At 40.6% G+C, this 26262-nt stretch overlaps 1 protein-coding gene across 1 annotated transcript; it reads left to right on the forward strand.

Moving 5' to 3' along the window:
- The first annotated feature begins 111 nt into the window (after positions 1–111).
- On the forward strand, positions 112–25501 carry MEP1B (meprin A subunit beta). Its single transcript, XM_010946939.2, has 15 exons — positions 112–280; positions 2097–2115; positions 2958–3002; positions 3087–3130; positions 5788–5866; positions 9413–9530; positions 10262–10440; positions 11993–12211; positions 12840–12992; positions 14300–14515; positions 17124–17567; positions 19065–19244; positions 20629–20755; positions 21380–21584; positions 24417–25501. Exons 1-15 carry the CDS (start codon positions 218–220, stop codon positions 24429–24431), a joined length of 2106 nt encoding a protein of 701 aa, XP_010945241.2. The 5' UTR covers positions 112–217; the 3' UTR covers positions 24432–25501.
- Positions 25502–26262: the final 761 nt, after the last annotated feature.

Raw genomic sequence — 26262 nt, forward strand, 5'->3', positions numbered from 1 at the left:
AAAAAAAAGATCCACACAAAAACTAGCCAATGAACTCTGCAGAATGTGTTGGGGATCCTGGACTTTAACTTTTTGATTGGAGGTTTTACTGCTGCAGGGAGCTGATGTGCCAGGTGGATGGCTGAGATCAAAGGCTATACGTTATGATGTTTGCCTTTTAAGAAGTAAATGCGCCTCTGAATTTCCTAGTTTGCAACTTTCAGCTGGAAGGGACAGCATGGATTCTTGGGGTCTGTCTTCATTTCTGTTCTTTGGTGTTCTCCTCCTGGTTTCTGGCTTGGTAAGGAAACAATGTATGGAAAATAATGTATGATTTTTGTTTTTTAAGGAATAATGTTAATGACAGAAGCGTTTCTTTTTGGCGAGTAGGGGCAGACAGGGACAGGCAGGGCACGGGGCGTGAGAAGTCCCACCAGAGGAAAAGTCAGGGACAGTGACATGAGGTCATGTTTTTCCTTCAGTTTCATTGTTGTGTAGCAAGTTTTCTTTTTTTTTTTTTTAATTTGTTTTTTCCGTTTCTTTTTTTTTCTGTTTTTTTTTTGGGGGGGGGTAATTAGAATTATTTGTTATTATTACTTTTAATGGAGGTACTGGGGATTGAACCCAGGACCTCGTGCATGCTAAGCACGCACTCTGCCCCTGAGCTGTACTCTCCCCCCAAGTTTTCTCTGGATAAGATGGAAAACGTGAAATTGAAAAATCATTCCATTTTTACTGCGAAATGTGATGCATACTGCTGTTACCGTAGCATGAGGTGTAGGGGAGTGAGGGGTGAATGTCGGGCACAGCAAACACCAAGTTTTGTAGCGGGGGCTTTCCCTTCTGCTTCCTCATCAGGTTAGATCAACCTTTCTACAGGGACAGGCAGCTTGGATCACACACCAACCCGAGGTTTTAAATGAAGTTTCAAATACTTGGGGGGAACCTTTAGTTGTGAATTTTTAAAATAACAATTATCATGGTGAGCTGGTCATGTGTGAACAGAGCTAGAGCAGTGAGAAGGGGAATACCATTTAAGACGTATTGAAACTGTAATTGTGAACAAATACACGACAACTTTCTTCAGGAGGAGCCTCGGCATTCCTCTGTGAGTGTGTGGCTGTGTGTGGCTGGAGTGTGAGACAATCATGGCACTGATTAACATCAAACAGGATGGTAGCCATCCAACCAGTTTGTTCCCACTGCTTGCCAAACACTCCAGCTGACTCCAGCATTTAGAGACGTAAGCTATATTTTAGTAGGACTGTATCCTACATTTGTATGACATTTTTTTTAATAGTTAACCAAGTTCTTTCAGGTTACGTCACGTAACCCTCACAACACTCAGGCAAAGCAGGCACTGACCATATGGCACAGACACTCAGATTATCAGGAAGGAGACCGACTTGCTGTCTGCTGGTGGAACCAGGAATATAACCCAGACCAACTGTCAGTCCCGTGGGCTTTGAAACTAGACTTTACTAAGAAATCTCAGGTTTACTTAATGTTTTCCATTGTGCATGTGGTCTGAGTTTCATTTGGTCACCTATAGAGAATCTATTTTCAGAAGTTTTTTTTTAATTGCCATTGATTTTTTTTTAAACATTTGCTGTTGTCTTTGAAGGCAGAGCCTTGAGGGAAATATGAAAGTAAACCATGGTTCATGAGGTCTTCAATAATATTTAAAATGATTATAAATATTATTATACATTACAATAATAAATTATAAATTACAATATTATTTCAAGGTTGAGAATAAATTAGGTTTTTCAAACACAAAACCATGAATCCGTTAGAAAATCAAGTTTAAAGGGATGACTTATTTGAACGTATGAGTCTTAGGTTCTGCCTTCTTTTCAAATCTGTGAATTTGGTTTTTTGTTTCTTCGAATTCATACAACAGGGTTTCATTTTTTTAATATGAAGTGAGAAGACCCTTGGATCAAAAAGTTATCTTAGACTCCAATTTAGCTCTCTTGAATATATGCCAGGATGTAACCCATAATATTAATGAAAAAAAGAAGCCCCCTCAAATGGTTAGATATAAATTGGAACCAATAAGAACATTTATGTCATGGGCATCTTAATAATTTTTTTTTTATGTGTTTGTTTCCCAGCCAACTCCGGAAAACTTTGGTGAGTCTACTTTGAGTTTTGCCCTATGTCATAGTGAAAGAAAGTTACATGAAGAGTAGAACAACAGAACAGAAGAACTTAGGATACATTTAATGCTAAGCACAATGCATAATTGCATAATTGCATTGAACTTTGATCAAACACTGGCTTCCTTCGATTTCTTGAGGAGTGTTTTATTGTTTCTGCCCTAGGATTCCACATACTCAGCAAAAAAACAATAGATGGCAGTGTAAGAAAGTCCAAACAGTGACTGACACGTTGGCATCCCATAAATGCCTACTATTATTATTATTATTTTTGCTATTTTGTGCCAAATCAGATGGACCTGATGTCTGTCCTATTCAGTTGTTCACTTAGAGACTTGGCCATATTATCCACCCCTTTGCAATTTAAAAGAGTAACTCAAATATAGATGAGGAATTTTCCTTGAGATGTCCAAGGTACGCTATTAGCAAGGGATATACATATATGGGTAGATCGGGCTGGTTTAACCAGATTTAAATATTTTCTTCTTATTTAATCTAGTCTTTCAAATTAATCTTAATATTATATGGGGTGATCAGTTTCTTATCCCTGAAGTCATTTGGCATTCAAGGGACATGGATAAAACAAGAGAATGTATGCAAAAGTCCCAGAGACCCACGCCTGGCTTATGGGAGGTGCTCAATCAATCAATCGATCGATTGGTTGATCGATCAATCAATCAGTGTATATTGAATCAACCTGGTACTCACTTTCTGAGGCAAAAGAACTTTGCTTACTTCTAATCAGTAATTGATAAAGATTTCCTTCTTGCATAAACACAATGTTCAATGTGTTTTTCTTTGTTATTTTTATTAAAGATATAGATGGTGGAATGGACCGGGATATATTTGATATCAATGAAGGTTTGTGGATTTTTTTTTACATTCTTTTTTAAGTGGGAAGATTGAATCCAATTTGCTAATATAAATTCTTACCTTCCCTCTCAGAGCTGGGACTGGATCTTTTTGAGGGAGACATCAGCCTTGATGAGGTGAGAAATAATGCAAGGAAGAACTTTCTATTAACGATTGCAAGTGAAAATACAGAGTATCTGAAAACGATCAGACAGCATGGGCTTTCTTAAGCTCAACTGTCTCTAAGGGTGTAGAATCCTGGTTGACACATTTATTCAATGAGTACATTATACACTAAGGGACTCATATAATAATGTTTTCCAGCCATTACTCAGATGTCTGTGTGGTTAAAGCCATTGTCACTCACCTTGTAGGCTTTGGTCTTACTGATCTGATTGATTTCCATTATTGGAACAATATGATATTCTCATTTTTAGATAGAACCTCACTGATTAAATCTACTTGAAGCAAAATTAAACTGAATTTGCAAATTCAGCGAATCCGGGTTTTCACCATAAGAGATAGATTTTGTGACTTCTATCCTGACAGCTGAAAATAGTGTTGCCAAGTAAAGATTGTCCCAAACTATTCATAAAGAGTACCGGTTCTTACCTAGCCATCGTGGCACGCAGGTGAACACCGGTACGTTTCATATAGCTTAAATGAGCTTAAACACCTCTAAACCCCCACTGTGAACTTCAACTCAAGAAACAAAACTGCACTGTCTGAGACTTAGTCCTAAGTCTGTTCTTCTCTCCTTCTTTTAAAAAATTTTTATTTATTTATTTTTTTACTGAAATATGGTTGATTTACAGTGTTGTGTTCATTTCTGGTATACAGCATAATGATTCAGTTATACATATATATATATATATTCTTTTTCATATTCTTTTTTATTATAAGTAGTTATAAGATGTTGAATGTAGTTTCCTGTGTTACACAAAAGGACCTTGTTGTTTATCTATTTTATATCTAGTAGTTTGTATCAGCCAATCCCAAACTCCTAATTTACCCTTCCCCTGACCCCCTTTCCCCTTTGGTAACCATAAGTTCATTTTCCATGTTGGTGAGTCTGTTTCTGTTTTGTAAATAAGTTCTTTTGTATAATTTTTTACATTCCACATATAACTGATATCATATAATATTTGTTTTTCTCTGTCTGACTTACTTCACTTAGTATGATCATATTTAGGTCCATCCACATTGCTGCAAATAGCATTATTTCATTCTTTTTTATGGCCGAGTAGTATTCCATTGTGAATATAAATATATATATATATAAAACAACTTCTTTATCCAGTCACCTATCAATGGACATCTAGGTTCTCGCATGTACTGGCTACTGTAACTAGTGCTGTTATGAACATCTCCTTCTGATCCTACCTTGTGCCAGGGCTTTAAATATCATCTCTATACTGATGACGCCAAAGTGGAACTCTGAGCTCCCGGCTGGTCTAGCCCGATGCCAGTCTGTTAGTTTCCTTGGAATGTTTACGAGATACATCAAGTATAACATGTCCTCAACTGAGGCAATGCCACCGTTTCACTTCTTGGCTTGAAGCTCTTCAACAGCTTCCTATTGCATTTGGAATAATATCCAGATTTACCCTTAGCCTTCAAGACCTTGCACCATTTAACTCCTGCCTACCTCTCCTCCCAGGTCCTCTTTCCTTTTATGTCATCTCTGTTCTCTCCCAACTCACAAGGCCACTGGCCTCAAAACATGCTCAAAACAGACCAAGCATAGTCCCACCTCAGAGGTGAACAACTACTGTTTTTTTTCTGTCTGGAATGACCCTTCCAGGGCCCCTTTCAGTCCTGACTCTTTCTTATCACTCCCATTTCGCTTTATTTATGTATTTATTTTTGTATGAAAGGTTTTTATTTTGCATTTTAATTTCCATTAGAAAGACTATTTTTTTTTTCAATTCTCAAATTTTAAATTTCTCTCTCTATATATTTTTACTGAAGTATACTCAGTTTACAATGTTGTGTCAATTTCTGGTGCACAGCACAATGCATTATAGTCATACATGAACATACGTATATTTGTTTTCATAGTCTTTTTCACCATAAGTTACTACAAGATATTGAATATACCATTTCACATTAAATGTCATCTTTCAGAGTCCTGTCCTGACCCCTTGATCTAATGCACTCCCCCGTCCCTTTATTCTTGTCCACATCTCCCTTTTTAAATTTCCTGTACTATTATTACATGTACTCTGTTTAATCGTATTTGCTTCTTGCATGCTGTTTGTCTCTTCCACTAGACATGAGCTCCAGGAATGTACAGGCCTTGGTCCTTTTGTTAGCAGTGGCTCTCTGTTCTCCTGAACAATGTTCATTGCATTGGCTGGATGAATGCATTAATGAAATATTATTAGTTTTCTATTATACAAATTTCAAATACTTAAAAAATTTTTGAAACCTTTGGCCTAGCTCATGTGTGATTTTTTTCGGATGTTATGAGACCAATGTCACTGAGGTTTGGTATCACTTTCTTCTTGTATATTTTCTACCATGTCTATGGTTCAGTTTTCCAACAGTCATTCTGTACATGATTCTGCATGATTCCTTCTTCAACGTTAGCAACAAAATTAATGATAGAAATTGGTGATTTCCTCACAAAACCTTTGTTATAATATAAAAGTAGGGGTACGCAATGTGTACATGGATGCACACATGCTGGCTAGGAGAGCTTTACTTTCTTGATTTCTAGAATAACTATTGATTGTTTCATAAATTTTTGCCTGATTCATTCAGGTAACCCTTTCTCATATGTTTTTGACAGGTGCAAGAAAGAAATTCCATCATCGGAGAAAACTACAGGTGGCCTCATACTATTCCATATGTCCTGGATGACAGCTTGGGTTCGTATGCACTTTGGAATATCCACAACTCATGTATGTCCTGGCAGAATGTGATGACAGTCTTTCCAAGGGTAGACTCATACGGTCTCTAAGGGTTTTATTTGTGTGTTGCTTTGTGTGGCTATATACACTTCCTTAAAAAAAAAAAAAAAGCAAAATGAACAATGAAAAGAATCTAAATTATTTCGTCTGAAATATTTGCTGAGTTTTGACCAATAAAAGGATTAATTCAACCAACATTTATGGGAGAGAGCCTACTCTGTATTGGATGCGTGGGACATAAAGACTAGGGAGCTGGTCTTTATTTTAAAGCAGTAATTTCACATATTTTCAGATTTTACACATGAGGTAAAAACAAAGAACAACCAAACAAAACTTTAGAAACTGGCGTTGTTTTACTAGCATTTTACTTTACCAAGTCAGGAACTTAAACAAGAATACATTATCTTTTATCATCTTCTTTTCATAGAATAAATGATCTTTTTAATTCTAAAAAGTCAGAAAAATCTCATCCAAAAGAAAGGACAGCTTTTCTATATTAGGAATTTTTTGTAACAGAAAACTCTAAATATGGCCCTCGTTTTACCTGTGGATTGACAGAAACGATATCACTGACCAATGTCAGTTCAATCCCCAGTACCTCTGTTATAAATAATAAGTAAAAAAAAAAATAAACCAAATTACCTCCCCCAGCCACCCAAAATAAAATTAAAAATTTAATTTAAAAATCTAATTATAATAGAATTATATAAACGATATGATTCATGATATGTTCGAAGAGCTATGGGAGCGTGGTGGAGGACATTTAACTCAGCCTAGATATAAAGTCACATGCCTTAGGGAGCAGGGGATACTATATGGTAGGGCTGCCATGAGGCTGTGTAAATTGTATACCACACATAGGTGCCTGGGAGGGGGACAAGTGGGACTGAAATGAAGTTTGCATTCTGTTCATCAGGAGACATTCATTTCTTTGCATGAAATTCTATTTATCCACCTGCCAAGCCAGCACTTGCAGTGTCTGCCAGTTGAGGTGGCTCTTTCTGACTCACAGAAGGTACCACGTGGGCTAGTGCAGCCTCGGACAGCAGGGGAAGGGTGCTCTAGGCAGATGGATCGCTATGTGCAAAGGCTCGGGGAAGGGAGAAACCCTCTGGCTGGACTTAGGTTGAGAGTGAGGAGATAATGAAGTTGAACAAGCAGGCAGAATCCAGACTGGGAAAGACTCGAGTGTTTCCCATGTTAAAGAACTTGGTGTGTATACGGGTGGTAATGTGGAGCCACCAAAAGTTTTAATGCAGAAATGGCATTGCTACCCCTCTGGCTGCAGTACAGAAGATGTGTTGTCAGTGGGGCAACAAGAAAGCAGGGAGATCAGTTAGACTCTCGAAGAAATTCAGGGAAGGACTGAAAAGTTTCTGAACCAAGGCTCTCTCAGTGAGGATAGACAGAGTGGATAATGCTAAAAGAGACTCAGGAGGTGATTAGATTTGGTGATTGACTGCAAGAGGTCAGGAAGAAGGTGGGTCTGGGGAAAGAGCTGCTAGCGCCCAAGGTTCTGTCTTAGACAAATGGGTGGACGGTAGTGCCTTTAACAGGAACAGGGGATGTGTCTGGAAGACGGTGGGTTAGAGAAGTATGTGCCACGCAGAATTTGAAAAGCAGCAAGCTCACTGTGGCGGGAATATATAACAGCTTGGCGTCTGGTGTGGCCATTCACGATGAAATCTAACAGGGAGTTATTCAAGATAGAGGAGATGGTTGAAGCCATGGGTACGGATGAACTTCTCACTCAGTGCCTTGCATTTAACAGGTGATCCATAGATCAGCTTTATTTTCATACTGTGTTCCATGAAAGATCAGAGATCACTGTTACTCAGATTCTGGTGAGCCAACATGTGAAATTCCACCAGCAGGACTTTAGACTTTTAGCTTAAGCCTTGGATGTCATTTGGCTGTTAGATGCAACCTACCTGAGAGGCATAACACTAGAAGTGTCCATGAATAGCTTCCTGTGAATGAATTACAATTCTTTGCCTGGGTGCCGGATTTGAGGTGAGGGATGGGGAGAGGAGGAAAGGGATAAAGGCACAGTGAGAGATTAACAACGGTAATTAATAAAATAGAAAAATTATAACAATAAACTGTAACTAAAGTTATGTGAAGGTGGCCTCTCTCTCAGAATATCTTACTGTACTATACTCACCCCTTTTCCTGTGATGATATGAGACGATAAAATGCCCACATCATGAACTCAAATGAGGTGAATGACGTAGGCATTGGGATGTAAAGCGTTAGGACTACACTGACCTGACGAAGTGTCAGGAGGGGGACCATCTGCTTCGGGTGACACCCGGTCATGGAGCCGTGACAATGTTGATGGTTGGGTATGAGGAGCAGATGACAGATGTTCACGGTTGGGTGTCCCTGGTGGGATCAATCAGGATGGCATGAGATTTCATCAGGCTGCTGAGAACAGTGTGCAACTAAATAATTATGAATTGTTTATTTCTGGAGTTTTCCATTTAATACTTTCGGACCTCAGTGACTGTGAGTAATTGAATCTGCACAAAGTGAAACCACAGATAAGGGGGACTACGGTCCTGGGGACTTCACCTCTACTTTCTCTGCTTCTCACAACATCCCTGCAAAGCTGATCTCGATTCCCCTCGCAATGGATCTGATGATAATACTAAAGCTCCAAAGGTGACTTAAATTGGCAAAGGTTGTACATCAAAAGTAAGTGGTGAGGATAGGGGACAACTTAGGTGTGTCTGGCTCCAAAGTCCACACGCCTACTACTCTGCCATACTGTCTCCCACCATCCTTCACTTCACGGGTACCTGACTGCATTTGTGACCATCTTTCCACAGGCATCTGATACAGCCCCTTCCTCTAGAGGTCGCTCTCTGAGCTTCTTTTCCTGCACGTCTCTGTTGCTCTCATGCCTCTGCCTTTTTTGAGCTCCATGTCTATCTAACCTGTTAGCATCACTCAATTTCAAAGTAATGGTTCTTATTCCTATATTGGACACTGAACTCACTTGCAAATCTTATGAACACTCTCCCCAGAAAATGCACTCCGCAGGGATAGATACAGACATAACATTGTGTATACTATTTTAGCCCATTCAAGGGCCGTCTCATCTCAAGTTCCTCAGACTGAGAACTCTACTGTGAGCTTCTTAGGTGAAGCTGACTAGCTGACTATTAATAATGGGAAAGCTTGGATGTTTTGATGTTCATTTTGGTTGCCTGTAAACCAATATATTTGTTCTCTGAGGTAGGGAAACTCCCTTTGGCTGTTTGGTAAAGCACCTCTAATGGCTCTGAAGAAATAAATATGGAGGAAATAAGACATCTAAAGAACGACTTGCACGTGATACTTAATTGGAGCTGAATACTACATTTTATAAAAATAAAACACTAAACATTCATGAAGAGACTGACTCATAATAAGTAATATATGGCATGGCCTGTTTCCATGGTGAAGAGTTCAATGGTGAGAATTTTAATGAGTGTATTTGTGTTTGCTTTCTTCCTTCAGGAATGAATGCCAAGGGAGTTATCCTCAAAGCGTTTGAACGCTATCGCCTGAAAACATGCATTGACTTCAAGCCTTGGTCTGGAGAAGCCAACTATGTATCAGTGTACAACGGCAGTGGGTAAATGGAAGAGTTCGTCTTCTGTGTCCCGATGAGACCTGTTGCGGTTGGGGCGTGATAGGCCAGCAACTGCCTGAGACCCTGACCTTGAGGGGAGTGAGGGCTTCCAGGGCTGTTTGCTGGGTCTAGTTTCTCTAGCCATAAAACAGAGTGTTTTCTCACATGCAACCAGACTGCCAATGGTAAGACAAGGAAGGTGGGATCATGTGCCATCCATCCCACGACTCTGTGAACTTCAGCCTGTCTGTAGTTTACAGACTCCTTGTTTCAAGTAAAACATGAGTGCACACGTGTGCGTGTGAATGTATTTAGATTTATTTTAATGTCAGAACTCTGACTATTTGGGTTAAGGAGATGATAGTTACTTGACTCAAGTTTAGCAATTCTGAGAGGTTGCCGTATCTCTAAGACTCTTATTAATGTTCATCAGCATACCAAGGACCATATGGAAACTTTTGAAATTTCCAGAAAAAAATCAGGAACTGGCTGACTGGAGGATGACTTACACCTCTGTAATGTTTGGTGTCAGCCCAAGTTCTCCAAAGATGATCTGGTCTGGAAGGTTGTTTTCATACCTCACCGGGGTTATGAGAGAAATGCATGGTGTCCAGACATAAGTGAAGGATCTAGGTGCTAACTCAGTGAATTAGGCTTTAGGGATTTTGCGCAAAGACCTCAACCTGCATCATTATAATCCCTTCTCCCCCTTCTCCTGTAAACTCTCCTGGAAGCTGCTCGTCTTCAGTGGGAAATCAGCGTGTTGGGATGCAAAAACTCTCCATCGGGAAGAACTGTGACAAAATAGGAACAGTTCAACATGAGTTTCTCCATGCGCTGGGATTCTGGCACGAACAGTCGCGTTCCGATCGGGATGACTACATCAGCATAATTTGGGACAGAATTATGACAAGTACACTTCTCTTGTTTTCTTACACGATTGTTAGGTTTAAATACTGAATTTCTAAATGCGTGCCCTCTTCTGCCATCTGCGCCGACTCTTACTAGTGGGAAAACGCTGATGTTTTGATTCCTTACTTCTGTTGGCTCTAACTCAGTGTGAGTTGAAGTGCCTGAAGGTTGCTGGGGTGTTCCAGAGCCCCAGTGGGAGCTGGAGGTGAGCTTACAAACCAGTGTTTCCCAGAGAATGATTTGTGGAGCTCCGTCCCACAGTTTGTTCACAGATGTGTGGAAAGGAATCCACGGTCAAATCAGTTTGGGAAATCCTAGGTTAAAAGAAATTAGCATTATTTACACTGCTGTACCATTTGACGCCTTTGCTAGACTAACGTGAATTGTGAATCTGCAAGAAGAGAAACATTTCCCAATGTGACTTGATCATGGTCTTTTTTTTCCCCCCCTTTTTGTAGAGTATTGAGATTTGTTATTCCATAGAGCTCATATTGAGAAACACTGCAGTGGCTGAAGGGCTCCAAACTCTTTGTGACTTTGTGCTCCAAGTCAGAAAGGTTTTAATAACCATGTTTTGTGTACTTTTTCCAGAGAGACACTTAGTTTCCCCATCTCTCCTGCCTCTGCAGGGTCTGGGGGAGGAGGCGTGGCATTGCTGTCATGGGAGGGCTGCTAGGTGCGGAGGCCCCCTGACGTCACAATCTCAACAGCACTGCTCATGCTCCTTACCTGCCCCCACCCCCGCCCACACTCAGTCTGGTGATGTCAGCTGGGGTGAAGCTCTGAAGCAGACTAAAAGATTTCTAGAACAAGAGAAATATTTAGCTTTAAACTCACTCTTTAGACGTCCCAACATCTTATTTTTGTTGGAAACTTCTGCCTAGATTTGATAACTCATTGATTCCTTTAACGATCAAATCCACCTTATTGTGTCCACAAAAATCATTCGATTTCAAGTTGCAACCAGTTGCCCATTAGTATGAGGCTCAGTGGTCAGGAATCTTCTCTGAATGTCTTTATTTACATACATCTACACATACTCCAGTAACCATAAAATTGCTGATGATGTCAATCCTTTCTAATGACTGTTCATGTATGTATGACAACGAAAAAACTCACTCTTACTGTCAGTGGTTCCCTGGTCCCATCCCAGCACATCTGCCAAGGTCCTCTTGCCTTCATGTCCATTTGCTGTGGATGCCCCCACCTTCCATCACTGCCTGCCAATGACAGTGACTATTTCAACAACACCTTTCAGAATGCTTCTCTCCATTAGCAGTTCTTAGAACCTTCAGCCAAATTCTAAAGTCCAACTTCGGGCTGTAATGAAACCTTAGATAAGTTTAGCATGACGGCTGGTATCACAATTCTAAGCTTGAATATTACAACTAAGATAAAAATGTATGAAACACTCTTGAAATACCATAGCTCATTGGTAGCAAGTTTGCACTATGGTTAGTATAGTCTTTATTTCTAAGTTAAGAGGTTTTGATGTTAAAATAAACTAAATTTTGTGAACCTCAAGTAATTAGAGATTTTTTTCTATCATTTAGACAGAAAACACAATTTTATCATCCGTAATGACCAAGAATCGGACTTCCTGAATGTTCCCTACGATTACAATTCAGTAATGCACTACAGTAAAACTGCCTTCAAAAATGGATCAGAGCCAACAATTGTAACGAGAATCCCGGACTTCATGGATGTGATCGGCCAACGAATGGACTTCAGTGACTTGGATATCTTGAAGTTGAATCGACTGTATAACTGTAGTATGTGACAATGACTTCTTTGAAATGACTTCTGTTTCTCTCTGCTATGTGGGAAGAAATTCTGCTCTGTGCCATTTTTGCCTAGCCTTGCTGGGTTTTCTGAAATTATAGGTTCATCATCATAGTTTGATATTCAGGAAAAAATAAAAACAACGCAGAATCACACCTGATTCCAATCTATGACAGGGGTTTTTCTTACAAGTTCTGGCCTTCAGATATGCAAACAGATTGAGTCCTGTAGCTCCATGCCCATTCAAACTTTTGAAGCTATTACTAATTCACCCAAAACGAGGGGTACAGTCGTAATATAAATGGGATCAGATAATGTGGGTTGTGGTTTACTAGTCTGAATCACTGTGTAAATTTAGGTTTCAATAATTAGTTAATTTGTTTAAAAAAAAAAAAAAGACCTGGGGCAGGCAGCTTATTCAGAGCTACAGAATCTTGCTCAGTGTCTTGGCTCCGCAGGGATCAAGAGGTCTTCAAGCCACCGCCACCCAGAATCAGCGAGGTGTCCCCTGTATTGTCAGCCTGAAATTCCCAGTTCCTCTAGATGAGCTCCGTTTTTGTTACTTCGATTATCATGCTTTTATCTAGAACGTCGATGATTGTATTTTTGCTTTCGCAGCCTCTTCCCTGAGCTTTATGGACTCGTGTGATTTTGAACTGGAAAACGTGTGTGGTATGATTCAAAGTTCAGAAGACAGTGCTGACTGGCGAAGGGTCTCCGAGGCTCCTGGGGGCCCAGAGAGTGATTATTCCAACATGGGCCAGTGCAAAGGTAACAGGAACGACATACTTCCAGATCTTACTGTCAGTGGCTCTGGCATTTTGTTTTTTCCCCTGTGAAATCCTGGGATGTTAGTGCTCATTTCTATCAGAAGTATTAAGGTTAACCCATCCGGCGCTACTCAGGAATCAGTTCTGTGTGTTAGAAGGATGTGGTTCATTTCTCTGCTTTTACTCTCTGAGTTTGCTTTTTTCCTACAAATCAGAACTGGGCTGTGTGAAGCCTCCACCCATAGTAGGTGCCCACAGCAGGAGGGGACTGCCCCTCCCTGAAGGATTCTTGTCTCTGGAGCAGTGGGGTGGTTTTCTGGAAGCTTGTGGAATCCCAGAGACTTGCCAGTGAACAGCACCAGGCTGTGACTTAATCAGTTTCAGAATTTCAGCTGGTTGCTCTTGTCACAAAAATGCTTAAAAAGGAAGGTAGAAAGTACAATTTATTTAATTTTATTCAGAGGAGTATCCTTTTCCACTGGAATTTTGTTTTGAATTAAATAGTCATCTATTTTGCTACAAGGGCCAAATGTTTATTTATATGCACATTTGTGGCAGCAAATATGTAAAACAGGACTTCAGAACTCAGGGCTTTTGCTTAACAGCTCAGATGGTCTGGGCAGGAGCTGAAGTCTCTAATAGCAAGGAGGTACGATTTTCCTTTTTCATTTTTTGGGGGGTTGAGGGGACAGGACAGATGTTTAAAAGTACAAACTTGCAACAAGCAGTAAATAAGCCCTAGAGATCTAATGTACAGCACAGTGAACATAGACAACAATACTGTATTATAATCATCAAACTTGCTAAGAGACTAGACTTAATTAATCCCACTGACAAAAGAAATAATTATGTAACGTGATAGAAATGCGAATCATTACTAGATGACAATCATGTCATTATGTAAATGCATCAAATGAACATGTTATGTACCTTAAGTTTGCACAGTGGTACATGTCAAATATATTTCAATAAAATATATATTTTTAAATGTAGATTTGAATAGGGGATAGTGGTCCTGAAGGAAGGAGGAAAGGCTGGAGGGAAGGAGGGAGGGGAGAGAGAAAGAGAGAGAGGGAGAGGATAGACAGGTGACACTTTTTTCCATGCTTGAAAACTAACGTCTATAGTAAGAAAACGGTTATCTAGTGTTGCTTTTTTCATAAACTGCCTACTCCAAGAACTGCATTTAAATGCCCTGCACACAGTGCCCTGCAGACAGTGGGGAGTAAGTGGAAATACAGTGTCCAAAGACACGCTCTCCTACAGCCAGTCTCTGTTTTCTCAGGTCTGCTTTTGTCTTCCTGACAGGTGCTGGCTTCTTCATGCATTTCAACAGGAGCTCCGTAAATGAGGGGGCCAGAGCACTGCTGGAAAGCAGGATCCTATACCCCAAACGAGGGTTTCAGTGCTTGCAATTTTATGTGTATAACAGTGGGAGTGAAGGTGACCAGCTGAACATCTATGTCAGGGAGTATTCTGCAGCCAGTGTGAACGGCACTCTAACCCTCGTGGAAGAAATAAAAGGTGCAATGTCAACATTCTTATTGTTGGGCTCAGAGCAAGGCAGTCTTAACGCTTTACTTAATGCAACAACTTACGACAGGGTAGGGGCTATGGACTTACGCTTTTCAACTTAAAACTTGATCCTCCTTGTTTTATGCTGTGTTTAGGAAGCTAAAATGAGAGTCCCTTCTGTGCTACATAATATGTGACACTCGCTGAAGAAACTTTAGATCAGTCTCTGGCACTGAGGAGGTCAGTTCTTGGAGAGTAATAAAAATACAATGGGATTTGAGATTTACAAATGTTAGCCAGTATATATAAAAATAGATTTAAAAAAATTTCTTCTGTACAGCACAGGGAACTATGTTCAATGTCTTGTATTAACTTTAATGAAAAAGAATATGAAAACAAATATATGTATGTATACGTGTGACTGAGACATTGTGCTGCACACCAGAAATTGACACATTATAACTGACTGTACTTCAATTTAAAAAAATATACAATGGAAACTAGCTTAGGCAAAATTGGAAGAGTTACTGGCTGAATGTAACTAAATTGTAGAAAAGATAAGAAAGGACGTGGCCTCAGGCAGGACCTTCCCTGTTATCTCAGATGGGCTTGGTCCATGAAACTGATGCTCTGGCTGCTTCACTTCCTAGCTTACATTTTACCGAATGTGCCATCCGACTGGAGAAGGGACTCTTCTAATATTTGGCTTAAAAAAAAAAAACCCCAGTGAAGGATTCTCATTGCTGTGACTTGGGTCAAATGCAGGCTCTGGAGAAGGTGCTGAGTGGAGAGAGGGCACCACTGCGACTGGACGACGCGTGTCCTTCCTTCCAGTCACGTGTCAGGGAGGTGGCTCAGGCTGACCACTGATTCAAGCAGCTGGTTCAGAAGGTTCCCCGAGGAAGGGAGGGGCTGTGAGGTGGCAACTGTATCACTGTCTGCTGCACATATGGTCCTCTTGGTTTGAATGAATTGACTAAAACCTGTTATAAAGCCCATCCACTTTATGCCATATGTCCTGCCATTTCCCCCCGTTTAACAATGAGAAACATAGATAGTTTCCTTCATGAAAACCTACAAGCTGAGGCTCTTAATCTTGTTTTATATATACATTTATAAAATACCACACATTATATACTAGCGTTATATGTATCTAATGCATATAATATATATGATTATAAGACTGTATTTTAAATTATTACATATACACATATATGATTATACACATATAATCTTTTTATTATTCTTTAAAATAACTTAATTTTTCTCTTTTTAAAATAATTAACTATATTTTTTAGATAATTAATTTTTTTAACAGAGGTACCAGGGATTGAACCTAGGACCTCGTGCATGCTAAGCCTGCACTCTACCACTGAGCTATACCCTCCCCACCATGTGTAACCTTTTGCATTAGCAATCTGTGGGTGTTATTACTGATTGACAGTGGCACAAAAGGTACTTAAGAAACTTACTGAGGAGCTCAGAATTTAAACTGAAAGTACCGATAAGATGAAGTTGAAGCTCTCATGAAAGGTTCTTGTTCAATCTAGAGTCCTTCCATGGACAATAACAGCATTTTTTGTAATTTGGATATTTCTAACTTATTTTCAAAAGCAATTGCATTTCTCATTGAGCACCAGTATGTTTAAGCCCTTGTGTTAACTACTAGTTTGACATGGATTCCTGAGCTATTCTCTACCAGAGTGGGGGGCTTTTGAAAAATTTTAAATGGACTGCTTCTTGTTGAGGTACATTGTGGGTTTTGTCACTGGAAGCAGCCCTAAGCTAGAACCTCAACTATACAAGCAAGGTATTGCTTCTGCTTTTTACAGCAAGGAGACAGGAGTGCGGACACACAGGCGCCGGCTAGCAAAGCACATTCGTTTTTCCTAAAGGTCACAAGTGGCTGGGGTCTGTTACAATTTATTAACCCAGTCATGGGCTCCCACAGTACATGGTATAAGAAAATACCACAAGGTGGCACGCCACGTGCTGCTAGCTAGGGGTAGGGGATCATAGTGGAGGGGGAAGTGTGGTTTGGGGAGAAAGGAGGTGGTACCAAATATCAGATAAATATTTGTAATGTTGAGTCCCTGGCCAGAGGCGTGAAGAGTAAATTGGAGGATGTGGACTTTCTAGGGTTTGATGAATTCCTGCTTAATACTGCCCAAAAGCTGATTGAGAATTTTGCATGTGAAGGAAGTGTTGCCATCAAAGTATAAATCGTTTAAAGGCGGCTTTGGCTGAGAATTACAGGAATCTGGGCCACAAGGGTAGAGTATTGAGCTTGCTTGTCTGTTTAACTAACTGAATGGGAGGTAACTGGTCAGGAGGGCACGGAGTATTCATGAGTTAGGTGTTCTTGTTTGCTCACCCTTCTCTGGGAAAGGGTGACCTCTCTGAGAAACAACATCCAGATATTCCAGGGAGCGGCCCCGCCTCACAGAAGTACCTCGAAGTAAATAGGCCTGGGCTGGAGGAGTGAGAAATCCACCCCTCGCACCTGCAGGAAGCAGTAGCCCCAGGAAGGTCATTTGTCCGTGAAGTTAGAGCCTGTTGATTGGCACATGATTCATCATCCTTTGCCTTCTTTGAAATAATTATGTCTCTTTTGCAGATATACCCATTGGGAGCTGGCAACTTCGCCACGTAACTCTGAACGTGACCAACAAATTTCGAGTGGTGTTCGGAGGGGTCAGAGGTGCTGGGGCCTCACTGGGTGGCCTGTCTATTGATGACATCAATCTTTCGGAAACACAGTGCCCCCATCACACCTGGCATATAAGGAATTTCACTCAGCTCCTCGACAGTTCCAATAGCTCTCTCTTCAGCCCTCCATTTTATTCTTCTAAAGGTTATGCCTTTCAGGTTTCCCTGAAACTAACGAATTTGACTAACGTAGGAATATATTTCCACTTGATCTCTGGAGCCAACGATGATCAGTTACAGTGGCCATGTCCTTGGCAACAAGCCACGATGACAATCTTGGATCAAAACCCTGACATTCGACGGTGTATGTCCAGGGAGCTGAGTATCACGACAGACCCATTTATGATCAGCGGTTCGTGACTCATCTTCTTAATTGCTCACACACAATCATTGCTCTAAGAGGGATGCGTGATTTGGGCATGGAAGGCTGCATAGTCAGTACCTAGGGAACTCTGAGCTCCAAATCTTAGGATCAGAAGATAGCTAGGGGAAAGGCTTCAGCAGCTGTGGACAGCGTCTCCCAGGCAGGAGACTGTCAGGAAAGCCAGCAGGGATGCCAACACACTGGGAAGATATTGACTGTACTCCTGGGGATTGATGCGGTACCTGAATTCCCAGGGTTTGCAAGGAGGGTTGGCTTTAGAGCCTGATCAAGGCTCTAAAGAGACACACCTGGATCAAGTCCAAGTTTGGTGTCTCATTAGCTCTGTGAACTTGAGCAGATAATCCCGTGGAACCTCAGTGTCCTCAGCAGTAAAATTGAGGCAGTAGTAATAACCCCACAGATGTGTTTTAAATATCTCTTCAGATCAAGTATGGAAGCTTGTGCAAGGGTCTGATGTGAAGAGACCCTCAGATGTTGAGTTTTCCTAACCCATAATGTCCTGGTCTTGCCCCTGGAATGGTCAGAAACAGTTCAGCTTTTGTCATGCGGGGTGGATTGTGATCAGAAGGAAGATGTTGAATAGATGCTCTGTAGTGCTGGGAAGGGTGTGAGAATGGGCCATAACTTCTTATTAAAAAGCTCTGGAGGGCTTGCTGATGATGACGTCACTCCCCGTCTTTCCAGTCTCAAAACAGAAAGCAATGATTACATTTCTAACTGTAATAATCCTTTGCCCTCTGGGCACCTAATAAAGGAAAAAATAGAATTATGGCAAGGTGAACATTATTGCCAAATCTGAATTCTGTATATGAAAAGAATGGACCTAAGTGACATGGGCAAAAAAAAAAAAAAGCCCTAATCTGATAGGAAAATATATATATATATTGACAAAGAGGACTGTAGGGACTTGATGTTCAGAATTTCTTTACTTTTTTCCAAAACATTTCTCCCTGAATGACATTGAGAAGCGCTCAGGGTTGGGTGGGTCGCCCCTTTTCTCAGAAGCACTGCTTCTCACTGTTTCTACCCCTGAAGGACTTTGCTCTATGAGGTTAGTAATTCAGTTAATGAGATAGATTGTTCTACACTAATATTAAAAACTCTCTCAGTAACACATTGATTTAACTCAGTTGCAAAGACTCTCTGTAACTCAGAAGGCCACTAAAGAATGATTCTAATGGGCAGAAGAGTTTCTACACTGGTCGGTCACCACCTAGGAAACTTCTGGTACCACTCCACTCGTATTCCAGAATGTGGTCCTCGCTGCCACACAGTCTCATTTCCTTTAGGACAGAACATGTGAACAAGCTCCTGTGACTGGCCAGGGAATACATCACAGGTCCATAGCATCATTTAATTATTTTGCGCTCCATCCTAATTGTGTTTCACATTGCCTGTGCTTTCCTACCACCAAAAGCTATGATGACGTTAAATACAATCCATTAATATAAATTGCCTTTTCAGGTAATGGAAACTATTTTTGGGACAGGCCTTCCAAAGTGGGAGGAAAAGCTTTTTTCTCTAATGGAACTCAGTTTCGAAGAGGTGGGGGCTATGGATCCAGCACCTTTATGACCCTGGAGCAGCTGAAAAGCAGAGATTTTATAAAAGGAAATGATGTTTATATCCTACTGACAGTGGAAGGTATGTCAATAAAAATAGTTTTATCTAAGCTATTTTTTTGGTGACCCTTGATTATTTTCTGTGTTTTTCTGGATTCTATTTTTAGATATATTAGCGATGTGGGAAGAAATGGGTATGAGTGGGTTTTGTTTTTTTTTGGGTATGAATCATTAACAATATGAAAATAATTTAAATGGAAACAGTGACAGCTCCAGGAAAAGGAATTTAATTATCACTACATAGAGCAATAGTGGAAACCTTTAGCCCAGAAAACTTCTTTAGAAATAAGTTAAAGTATAGCCATTTTGTGGGGGAGGATGGATATAGCTCAAGTGGTAGAGCCCATGCCTAGCGTGCACAAGGTCCTGGGTTCAATCCCTAGTACCTCCTCTAAAAAGAAATAAACCTAATTACCTCCCTCCCCCACCTCCCTGACAAAAGACAAAAGCAAAACAACAACAAAAAAACCCAAAACAAAAGGGAAAAAAGTATCGCCATTTTACCCTAGAATTTAGGATTCCAGAAGTAAAAATATCGCACAAGCACATAAAATTAAACTGGAAATGGATAGTCTTTATCAAATATGTATACATACACAGATGTGCACACACATATATCTTGCCTGTAATAACATTAATCTATTGCCTTCTAAAATTTCTTAGCCGTGGCAACCGCAAAACACATTTTCCAGGAATGCTGGTGGCTTTTCATCTTTTATGTGGTAGGATTTTAACTCATTTCCTATTAGAGACCCACTTGCATCTCAGTAAATCAGAATCTTTTTTGTGATGAAAGATGGTGTGAATAAAACCCATGAAATTTTGACGTCAGTGTCAATGAGAGTAAATCTAGGCGATACATCTTGGAAAAAATTATTCAGAAATAACTTTTGCCAAGGGAGGAAAAAATGTATCAGGGACAAAGTCATATACTCATCAAGTCTTTTGGACTGTGTTTGGACCAGAAGTAACAGAAAACACCACCAAGAGTGCAACCCTGGTTGTTAAGGGACCAAATATCCACCAACCGGCTCCACCAGGCAAGAGACCCGTGACCTTGGGCAAGCCCCTCGGGTGCCTCGCATTTCTGAGCTTTGGTTTCCCTGTCGGTCTCTTAGGGCTGGGAATGTGGGTGTGGACCCCTTCTGCAAGCTGAGGCAAGCCCAGGCCCAGGCAAGCATGTGTTCCTTTGTAGCCCCCTGGGCTCACCCAGCTCCCAACTGTGTCGAGATTTCAACCTGCCTATTTATTATTTCACTGCCTATGAATGTTGCCGAATGATGCTTTAAGATGACTTGAGTTTCTCACAAGCCTGAATCCTGGGCATCTATTTTGAAACTTAAAGATCAAATGCTTGTTAACGTCCAAACTGATCTCCCTTCATGCTCTCCTCCCGCCCTCTGTAGACATATCCCACCTTAATTCTACACAAAGCCAGCCAGTCCCAACCTTCAGCAGCGATGATCTTTGTGCAAGCTTCCGATGTGAGAATGACGGTATCTGCATTGTCCGAGAAGGCAATGCTGAGTGCAGGTAAGGATCAGACTTGCTCGACTTTTTGCCATTCCCACAATGTAGGATTCAGTACTGATATTCCACTTGAATGAAATCAGTTGATTTTCATCTCAAAACCATTCATAGGATATTTATTTTTTGCTCTCCATGTGAGACTTCGGGTAGCCACAGAACAATGAAATTATTTATGCACAGGTAGCATGTCATATTCTAATTGCTTGAAACAGTCCTCATGAGTTACCTGTTTTATTAAGTCCTCACAAAGGTCTAGTGCGGTTAAGTGGGACTGTCCCCATCTTCTAGAAGGAGATGCCTAAGCTTTGAGAAGAGCTTGGCCACGGTCATAGCTGGGACATGGAGGGACTGGGACACTGAGGACCAAATTTTCTCCACTACCGACGCTCCGTTCCTGTCCCAGCTTGGAGCTGCAGTTTTAAGTCCCAGAATTGGAGCAATTCCATTGTTCCTTCCTGTTGGCCCTGCCTGGCCTCCTGTGCTAGACTAATCAACCCCTCTAGTCCAGAGTCGGTGACAAATAATCCCATCTGTTCATGACCTGAGTGTTGACCCACCCCTTCAGCTGTGGAGATTTTCAGGTTTAAATATCAACGCATAACTGTGGGTCACATTCTGAATGTGCAGGTGTCCGTCGGGGGAAGACTGGTGGTACATGGGAGAAAGGTGTGAACAGAGAGGCTCCAGACGAGACACCATCATTATTGCTGTTTCTTCCACGGCTGCTATGTTTGCCCTGATGCTGATAATCACCCTCATCAGTGTCTACTTTACCCGGAAGAAGTATCATACAAAGACAAGTTCAAACACAGCAAATACGACTCTGGAAAATGTAAGTTGAATTTGATATCTGGTTATTCAATACCTATTGATGAAAAATCAGGACTTAAAAAGTTTTTTTTCTGTTATATTTATTTATGTATTTTATTTTTCTAAACTTTTTTATTTTACTGAGTTATAGTCATTTTACAATGTTGTGTCAAATTCCAGTGTAGAGCACAATTTTTCAGTTATACATGAACATACATACATTCATTGTCACATTCTCTTTCACTGTGAACCACCACAAGATCCTGGATATGTTTCCCTGTGCTACACAGTATAATCTTGTTTATCTATTCTACATTTTGAAATCCCAGTCTGTCCCTTCCCATCCTCCAGGATTTTTTTTATATCTTAAAAAAAAAACAAAAACTCTTGTGAGGAGGGGTGGGTATAGTTCATTGGTAGAGCCCATGCTTAGCATGCTTGAGGACCTTGGTTCAATTCCCAGTACCTCCATTAAAACAAAAACAAACTCTTTATTTCTTATGCTGGGGACAATGGCTTTGAGACTATGAGTGCCTGTAACCCTTACTACAAATCAATGGTTCTTAAATTGGGGTCCATGGAGGCTTTGGGGGGAAAGTTTATTATCCTCTTGGAACTGAATCCAGAATTGTGTATAGTGTGCACTTTTTTCTGGGGTAGGGGTCCCTGACCCTCCTGAAGTCTAACCTGATTTTGCCTACACGTTTCAACCTTCCTGGTTAAGGAGAGAGGTGACCTGTAAATGTTTTGGTTCTAAAGGTCGGGCTCAGGCTTGTAGGAAGGGAGTGCTAGGCACGTGTAGGGCTTTTCCATTAAAGAAGATTCCAACCTATTCTGGCTGCAGGCGTGGTAGCTATCTAAGGCAAGATTTTCAAGTAGAAGGTTTAGTCTTGCCTCAGAAGTTCTGTATAATGGCAATAGACTTTTTTTTTTTCTTGAGTTTTTGTTGGGGGAGGTAATTAGGTTTGTTTGTTTGTTTATTGGATTGAACCCAGGACCTCGTGCATGCTAAGAACATACCACTGAACTATACCCTCCCCCACAACAGCAACAGACTCTTGAAAGTACTCTATCTCAGATGGGTTTGGGAGGCAGACTCTGAGATGAATATTTGCATGCAAGATGTTTACCTGGACGTGCTCTTGGGAACACCTGTGATGGAGTGAGGGAAGCTGGCAGGCAGAGGGTGAGACTGGACTGTGATATGGCTGTAGCTGACACTTCGGCACCCCCTAAGGGAGCTCTGGGGCTGGGATGGTCCCTTAGGTGTCCTGAATTGAAGCAAGGGGGCTTCCCACATCAACAGCCACTGGATTGGGGCTATCCCCAGAGAGGGAGGAGAAGATTAAGCAAGGCAGCAGGCTGTGTGGGAAGGGCATGTCCTACAGGAAAGCCTTCATCCTGAAGGGCAGGACTAAGCAGAGAGCCCCAGGGTGCACTGCATACCCCAGTCTCAGAGCGCAGTTCCACAAGCAGATTCATATTCTCACTCACAAAAGAGCATGAAGAAAACAGCATAAAATCTGATTACTTAAAAGTGAAACTTAAAAATCCTTTCAGTTCTATTTCATTCAAAATAGAGTCTCTGAAAATTACTAGCAAAACTGAAGAAAAAACATGCCTGGGGGGAGTGTATAGCTCAGTAGTAGAGCGTATGCTTAGCATGCACAGGGTCCTGGGTTCAATCCCCAGTACCATCATTAAACAAACAAACAAATAAAACTAATAACCACCCCCCCCAAAAAAAAAAAAAAAAAAAAGAGAGAGAGAGAATAAACAAACAAAAAAACCCATGCCCAATAGCCAAGGCATGGAAGCAACCTAAATGTCCATTCATAGATGACTGGATAAAGATCTTGTGGTATATATACACAATGGAACACTACTCAGCCATAAAAAAGAACGAAATAATGCCATTTGCAGCACCATGGTTGGATCTGGAGATTATTGTACTAAGTGAAGTAAGCCAGACAGAAAAAGACAAATACCATATGATGTCACTTATGTGTGGAATCTAAAAAAATGACACAAATGAACTTACTCACAAAACAGAAATAGACTCACAGACATAGAAAACAAATCTGTGGTTACCAAGGAGGGAAGGGGAGGAGGGATAAACTGGAAGTTTGGGATTTGCAGATATACACTACTATATATAAAATAGATAAACAACAAGGTCCTACTGTATAGCACAGGGGACTGTATTTAATATCTGGCTGGGGTAGGGAAGATGAAGGAGTAGTTAGGGAAGAGAGGACCAGTTAGCTGGTGGATGGGACTGCCAGGATATTCCTGGAAACTGGAAGATGTAAGTGCTATTACAAAGGCTGACTTAGCGAGCTAAAATTGGAGTTAAAGAAAATGATAAAACTAAGAGAAGAGAAGGCAGTTAATTTAATAAAGGAGTGCACTGTTAGACATGGTAGGGCCATTAAGTGGAAACAGCCACCCACACCCACACCCACTGTAATATCACAACATAACTGTTCGCCTCTGGGTCGTTTAAACACATTCCCAAGAGCAAGGAATCAACTTACATTTTCCTTAGTTGAGGCATTTCTACAGCTAACTCACTGATAGCAGAACCTTCAGATCGCGTTTAGATCTTAAGCCAGAATGACCTTCTTTCTGAGGCTGACACGTGTGTTCACCCTAATGTTTTAGCATCTGAATAACTGGATAGTTGAGTGCATCTTCCTGGAGACGGAGGCTGGGGCTGCCTGCCAGCTGGGAGGAATGCCAGGAGACCGCAAATGGCACTTCATTTAAAAATCAGACTGTTTTATTGTGATTCATTTCAATGACAGTTTTTAAATTTAGAAATTAAGTCATCAATTGTCCTTCCCCCTTTTAGCAATATGCACTTTGAAGATTAACTCAGCAATACGGCCGGCAAAAGAAACGAAAGAGTCTTCATCGTGGTTTCACCTGCAAAATATTACAACCACCTCATCCTTCTCTCCGTGGGTCTTCTCTAAATAGCTGGATATACTGGAAATCATTATTTTGGTAAAAGTCTGATTGGTGAAATGGTGCTTGTGTTTTTGTTTTTAAAGGAGGGGAATTAAAGATAAAAATATATAAAGGAGGGCAGGCAATTCAGATTCTTCTGGAAGCATAATATTGTCTATAAGATGGAGAGCAAAAACTAGGGCTAGCTTCCCAAATTACTGATCTTTCTCTCTGGGGGCCAAGCTTAGTGGCCTCTCAAGTGATTCCCTAGACTCTCACTGGAAACAGCCAGTGGGAACGAGCTTCCATGTGGAATCTCAGCATTTCCAGGCTGTCCTGTCCTGATGTAGGGAGGAGCAGAGGACCACCCCTTTTCTCCCTGGGGGCATGTATTCCTCCCCCCAAAAGTGGCCACTCTCTTGTTTTCTTACAGAAGTCCTTGGATATGTGGGTTTGCTTTAGAGTTTGTTAGAACATGCAACTACAGTGAACAAGAAAACTTTAAATTCCGAGAACAGTTCTCAGAGTTCTGGGTTTCAGGAGCCTTTAAAACTCTTAGAAATTATTGAGGGCCCTGAGAGCTTTTGTTTATGGATGTTACATTGACCAATTCTTACTGAATTAGAAATTCAAACCAAGAAAGTGTAGGGGGAGAGTATAGCTCAAGTGGTAGAGCACATGCTCACCACGAATGAGGTCCTGGGTTCAGTCCCCAGTACCTTCTCTAAGGATAAATCAATGAGTAACCCTCAATACCTCCCCTCACTAAAAAAAAAGAAAGAAAATGTAAAACTATGTTTTTATCAATCATTTAAAAATAATAAACCTATTCATCTTATAAATGCAATTTTTAAATGAAAAATAACTGTTTTCCAAACCAAAAGAAAATTTAGCAATAAGGGGGGTGTTGTTTTATATTTTTTGCAAATCTCTAATGTCTGGCTTCATAGAAAACAGCTGAATTCTCACATACGTGTCTGCATTCAACCTGTTGTGATATATTATTTTTGTAGAAAAATATGAAGAAAATCTAACCTTACCCAGATACATAGCTGGAAAGGGAGGCATAGCTGAATAGCTTTCCAAGTGATTGTGGATTTTCTTTTTGAATCCTTTGTTAAAAGTCGACAAATGGTAATTTCTTAAACGTTAGATTCAATTGGAGTCTGAAACCATATCAATGAATTTGGGTACTCCATCCAGTAAATCCATTGGTCTATCTTATATTTTGAATGGATCTTAATGCTTATGCATGATTTTGTCATCTTGTGCATGGGTTATTTAGAAAATATTGGTTCCCTGAGTTACGTAGCTTTAAAAATTTTGGCAAATTTCATTATACGGTATCAAAACGTAACGCTGGTTAATATCACCACTGGTCTCATTTAAAAAGGCTCTCGTTGTGTGTACAACAGTTTGTTCCTTTTTGACAGCTGAATAGGACTCTGTGGTATTCATGCACATAGTTTGTTTCATCATTCACTTGCTGCAGGACATTTGGGTTATTTCCAGATTTTGGTTATTACAGACAAATCTGCTATAAACATTCAGGTACAGGTTTTCATATAAACGTTAAGTCTTTATTTCTCTGAGATATATGACCAGGATAGCCCTGGGTTATATAGTAGTTGCATGTTTTGTTTTTTAAGAAACCGCCAAACTGATCTGCAGTGTGGCTGTACCATTTTGCATCCCCACCAGCAGTGGTGATACAGTTTCTCTGCATCCTTGCTAACTTTTGGTGTTGT

The sequence above is a fragment of the Camelus bactrianus genome, chromosome 24 (assembly GCF_048773025.1).
Source record: "Camelus bactrianus isolate YW-2024 breed Bactrian camel chromosome 24, ASM4877302v1, whole genome shotgun sequence".
In the NCBI taxonomy this organism is placed as follows: domain Eukaryota; kingdom Metazoa; phylum Chordata; class Mammalia; order Artiodactyla; family Camelidae; genus Camelus; species Camelus bactrianus.